This window comes from Cebus imitator, unplaced genomic scaffold (assembly GCF_001604975.1).
Source record: "Cebus imitator isolate Cc_AM_T3 unplaced genomic scaffold, Cebus_imitator-1.0 Scaffold261, whole genome shotgun sequence".
Lineage (NCBI taxonomy): Eukaryota > Metazoa > Chordata > Mammalia > Primates > Cebidae > Cebus > Cebus imitator.
In genome coordinates, this window is record NW_016107576.1 from 3,225,996 (window position 1) to 3,232,043 (window position 6,048).

General features: G+C 47.2%; 1 protein-coding gene across 1 annotated transcript; it reads left to right on the forward strand.

Moving 5' to 3' along the window:
* Positions 1–424: 424 nt before the first annotated feature.
* LOC108283505 (glyceraldehyde-3-phosphate dehydrogenase-like) lies at positions 425–1,707 on the forward strand. Its single transcript, XM_037728300.1, has one exon. The coding sequence runs from the start codon at positions 501–503 to the stop codon at positions 1,506–1,508; it is 1,008 nt and encodes a 335-aa protein (XP_037584228.1). The 5' UTR covers positions 425–500; the 3' UTR covers positions 1,509–1,707.
* Positions 1,708–6,048: the final 4,341 nt, after the last annotated feature.

Below are 6,048 nucleotides of genomic sequence, written 5' to 3' on the forward strand. Positions count from 1 at the left end.
TACAGAGTTTGCTGATCACACAGCACAGCTCTCTGTTCACCACTTTAGAACTGGAGAAACCACTGGTCATGTCTATACTTCCCTAGTATGGAGAACATACATCGACCAATGGTGTGTACATTCCAAAGCAAAAATGCAAAAACAAGGATCTGAGTTTGGTAATAGACCCAGAAACTTGTTAAGCTGTTATCAGCCATGTGTCTACATTAAAAACCACCTGGCTGCAGTTGAAAGATCACTTTCTATTTGTGGTCATTCGCTATATTTGCGGTAGCTTCACCTCACTGATCATGGGAGCTACACTAATAGGCAGGGTGGCTCAGCGGGGATTCCTTTGCCTGTTTTCCCTAGTCTGTTCCCCAGTTCCTCTCTCCCAAAAGTCTTATCAACAGAGACCTTGCAACTTTAAGGAAAAAAATGAAAGAATAGGCTCTCTGCGCCTCCTGTTCGCCGGAAAGCCGCATCTAGTCTCCCATCGCCAGCCACATTCCTGAGACACCATGGGGAAGGTGAAGGTCGGAGTTAACGGATTTGGTCGTATTGGGCGCCTGGTCACCAGGGCTGCTTTTGACTCTGGTAAAGTGGATATTGTCGCCATCAATGATCCCTTCATTGACCTCAACTACATGGTCTACATGTTCCAGTATGATTCCACCCATGGCAAATTCCATGGCACTGTCAAGGCTGAGAACGGGAAGCTTGTTATCAATGGAAATCCCATCACCATCTTCCAGGAGCGAGATCCCTCCAAAATCAAGTGGGGCGATGCTGGTGCTGAGTACGTGGTGGAGTCCACTGGCATCTTCACCACCGTGGAGAAGGCTGGGGCTCACTTGCAGGGGGGAGCCAAAAGGGTTATCATATCTGCCCTTTCTGCTGATGCCCCCATGTTCGTGATGGGCGTGAACCATGAGAAGTATGACAACAGCCTCAAGATCGTCAGCAATGCCTCCTGCACCACCAACTGCTTAGCGCTCCTGGCCAAGGTCATCCATGACAACTTTGGTATCGTGGAAGGACTCATGACCACTGTCCACGCCATCACTGCCACCCAGAAGACCGTGGATGGACCCTCCGGGAAACTGTGGCATGATGGCCATGGGGCTCTCCAGAACATCATCCCTGCCTCTACTGGAGCTGCCAAGGCCGTGGGCAAGGTCATCCCTGAGCTGAACGGGAAGCTCACTGGCATGGCCTTCCGTGTCCCCACTGCCAACGTGTCAGTGGTGGACCTGACCTGCCGTCTGGAAAAACCTGCCAAATATGATGACATCAAGAAGGTGGTGAAGCAGGCTTCAGAGGGCCCCCTCAAGGGCATCCTGGGATACACTGAGCACCAGGTGGTGTCCTCTGACTTCAACAGCGACACCCATTCTTCCACCTTTGATGCTGGGGCTGGCATTGCCCTCAACGACCACTTTGTCAAGCTCATTTCCTGGTATGACAATGAATTTGGCTACAGCAACAGGGTGGTGGATCTCATGTCCCACATGTCCTCCAAGGAGTAAGAGCCCTGGACCACCAGCCCCAGCGAGAGCACGAGAGGAAGAGAGGCCCTCACTGCTGGGGAGTCCCTGCCACAGAGTCTCCCACCACACTGAATTGCCCCTCCTCACAGTTTCCATGCAGACCCCTTGAAGAGGGAGGGGCCTAGGGAGCCCCACCTTGTCGTGTACCATCAATAAAGCCCCCTGTGCGCAGCCAAAAAAAAAAAAAAAAAAGAAAGAATAATAGCCGCAGTATCTTAAGTACTTGCTACATACCAGGCACTGTGCTTAAAGTGATTTACGTTTGTTATCTCATTGTAACGACCTGAGAGGTAGGTATGACTCTTAATTGTGTTTTACAAAAGGTAAAGTGAAGGCTCTTAAATCACATAGCCTGTAGAGTGGTAGAGCCTGGGCTTTGACCCAGGGCTCCCTAATTCCAAAAGACTTGCTCTCAATGTCTACAGAGGACTCCTCGATGCACTACTATACCATTTAACTTGGCCAATGGCCAGTGTTTAGATGGATAGGAGCAGAGACTTATCCTTTTTATAACCAAGGTAGAGTGCAGCCTCTGAAATACAGCTGAGCAAACAACTCAAGCACAGTTTGATCTTCCTGCCCAGTGGGTGCTATTCCAGGAACTGATATTCCTTCCCTTATGTTCCTGAAACCCATGTGGTACCCACTATTATGGTACTGACAATGGGCCAAGAACCCCCTTCTCAGTGTAAGCAAGGACTCTTTCTAGCCTCATCCCTGGTATAGGAAATTAGCACCTCTTCTATTCTGTCTCTAGTCTACTCAGCTCATATCAGTAACTTGTCCAAAGATTCTTTGGAAAGTCAGTTGATTAAAACACAGAGTACATTTGATGTGATATAAATGGTGATGAGGCGGTTAGGTCAATGCACCAAAGTCAACGTAATCTGTAATGTGCCTGAAAATTGATGGTGCAGCCGAACCCAGAACAGTGCAGAATTGCTGAAGACCCCTAAATTTCTCCAAGCCCAGGCTTTCTTTTTTTTTTTTTTCCTCCGCCTTCTCCAACGCTCAGGCTTTTTTATGCTCCTCTAGTCCCAGGGCAGTAGCCAGCATGTAGTAGGAAATAATAATAACTCATGTTTTTTGAGCACTTACAATGTGCTTCATGGCTCTGTACACGCATGATCTCATTGAACCCACACAGCAGCTCTAGGCAGTAAGCACAATTATGAGCCTCAAGCAACTGAGGCATACAGAAGTTAAGTGACTTCCCAAGGTCACAGAGGTGACAAGCGATAGAAGCAGGATTAGAACCCAGACAGTCTGGATCCAAAGTCAGTGTGACCAAATGCCCATGGGAAAGTTGGGAAGAGGACCCAAGGCTGGGCAGAGGCTCTACTATGTAGGCAGCTCCCACAATGCACAAGTGGAAATCACACACACAAGCAGGTGGGGAGTGGGCTGGACAGGAGCTCTAGTGAATCCCTCCACAAAGGTGAGGGAGAGTATGACAGAGACATCCACACAAGCTTCGGTGCCTCTAGAAGAGAAAGAGGTCCATGAACAGGAATTATCCATGGGGTGGGCCAGGGAGATGACAGAGCTGCTCAGGCTGGAGAGCAGCTTGCTCCATTCTCCACAGTTTCTATAGCTGCTCTGAGGCATGACCTTGGGCAAGTTCGTTCCCTTCTCTGTAAAGGAAGGGCCGTAGTAATTCCCACCTCTAGAATCTTGGTGGGGATTGAGATAATTCACTTTGCACAGTGCCTGGTGCCCACTCACTAAGTACATCCTCTTGTGATTATCACCATTATCATTACACCAGAATGTCATTAACACACCCAAAGCCTACAAAAAAGCCCTTTGCAATTGGCCTTGCTAAGACAGGTTGTTGGGAAGGAGGTTTGCCCCTACACTAGGATGTAGCGCTGAACGGCAGCCGCAGGACCCCTCCCCCCTTACCTCTGCTGATGAGGACCGTAGTTCAGTCTCCTTTCCCCGCCAAGCTCTTACCAGCACCACCAAGAGGCATAATGAGCTGGCTTGAGTCCCACCTCTTCATTTCCACTTCTCTGTTCTCAGAGGTTAGGGCTAAGAAGCTGTGAAATGAAGGAATGCCGGTTGGCAAGAGGAAAATGGTTGCCAAGCCAAGCGCCCTGAATAGTCAGGCTGGAGAACTGGCCATCATTTACTATAAAGCAGTCTCTACTGGTGATGGGGGGTGGGGCAGGAACAGAGGAGGGAAAACAGATGCCCCTTGAAGTTTTTCACCAAAAATCTAATGAGCCATGACTTATGAATGCGATGGTGTTTTGCAATCCACGCTGCAATTCTTTACAATGTCTAGGTCCAGAGCCAGCTCTCTCTGCTGAGAGGAGAACTGCTATCTTAACCACCCACTGGCAAAACAGAAACAAACAAAAGTAAAGGCAAGGTGGTTGGATTCTAAACTTAACACTTGTTTCCCCATTTCTGTTATCTATTAGCTGAGGAGGCTTTTGGAAGACCCAACAAAGACATTATACGTAAATCAATAACAATTTTTGTTTTATGTTCAAACCATGAACACTGATTAGCTAATTTTCATGGCATCCCAATAAGTGAGTTTTATGATCCTGCTTCAGTTCAATTCTTCTTCAACACTGTAATCAGCTTAGGTGAATTTGAATGTATTTCTATAAAATGATTTTTGCCAGCACCTTACATTTTCATCAGATTTTCTTGTCATAGCTGGATATGGCTGGCACAGACAGTTAACTGTTGAAGAATGGAGCAGATTGACAAAGCTGGAGAATCAAACAAGGCATTGGCATGGGCCAACGTAGAGGGCAGCAGGGGGCAGACAAGGGGGCAAAAACCAGATAGAAGTGCCTAGGAGAACAACCTAGTGGGTGGCAGCACAATCTAAAAGAGAAATAGCATAGATTAAAAAGCAAGAGCCCAGGCAAAGGTCTTACTAGCTGAGGATATAGAACATTCCACCACTGTAGAGGATTGTCCCCCAAAAGTGGGTAGACAAACCATTTACTCTTACCTCTATGAGAGGAGTGTCCTCCACTGCCCATTGATGGTGTGCTCGGCCGCAGGCCTCTCTTGGTCCTATGGGATGTTAGTAGGTATGATAAGCAGAGGCCTGGGATGTGTTTGCACAGTTGGGCTTGCCCTCTTGGGCTTCTGCCAGCACCACAAGAAATGTTGCCCTGGTAGCACTAGTTCAAACAGGATGAGAGACCTATGGAGCAGACCTGGACCACACCTACAGCTCAGAGCAAGCCCAGGTAAACACATTTATCAAGCATATTACACAGAGCAAGTTCTTTTTGGTTTCAAGGTTTTCACAAGCAAGCTTTCCTTGGCCTAAAATACTCTTTCCCGTATTCTTCCCAAGGCCAATGCTTTCTCATCCTTCTAGTCACAACTTACATTTCACTGTCTCAGAGATCCCTGCCTTGACTCTCCTCCAGGCTAAATTATGCCCCTGTGTTAATTGTGTTTCAGTGAAAGAAAAGAATTAATTAGAAAGAATTATTTGCTTATATGTTTGTCTCTTCCATTAGGTTACATTCCTTGAAAGCAAGGAGCATATCTTAGACTTCAATGAACTCTAGCACAGTCTCTATGATATATTAGGCACTTGGCAAATATTTGTAGAATGAAATGTAGCAAGCACTCTTGGGGGATGAGGCCACAGCTACTACAGTAGTGACAGAGCTCTTCTCTCAAGGGTCAGACCATCAGCCACTGCACAGTGATAGGGTAGAGCTACTTAAATTCTTTCTTGAAAGACTGAGACAAGCTGTCCAGTTAGCTATTGCCATAGAACAAATTATGACAAAATTTAGTATCTTCAAAGAACAATTACTTTTACTATCTCTCAAGGTTTTGTGGATCAGGAATTTGGAAAGAACTTGGCTGGGCCATTCTGGTTCAGGGTTTCTCATAAGGTTGCAGTCAGGTGGCAGCTGGAGAAGCTGGAGGCTGGCCATATATATCCTTATTCCTGTAATCTCAAGGCTGCTTCCTGTGGTCTCTCTGCACAGGTGAGTTGGGCTTCCTCCTAGCATGGCAGCTTCAGGGTAGTTGGACCACTTTCATGGTGGCTCAGGACTCAAGTGCAGGTTTTACAACGAGCATAGTGGAAGTTGTATCACCTTTTTCTTTTTAATGTGGTTAAAAGCATAACATTATCTGGGCATGGTGGCTCATGCCTATAATCCCAGCACTTTGGGAAGCTGAAGTGGACAGATCACTTGAGGTCAGGAGTTCAAGGCCAGCCTGGCCAACATAGTGAAACCTGTCTGTACTAAAAATAGAAAAACTAGCAGGGCATGGTGGTGGTTGCCTGTAATCCCAACTCTTCAGAAGGCTGAGGCAAGAGAATCGCTTGAACCCAGGAGGCAGAAGTTGTTGTAAGCCAAGATCATGCCAGCCTGACCAACATGGAGAAACCCCATCTCTTTTAAAAATACAAAATTAGCCAGGCGTGGTAGTGCATGTCCGTAATCCCAGCTACTCGGGAGACTGAGACAGGAGAATCGCTTGAACTGGGGAGGTGAGGTTGTGGTACGCCAAAATC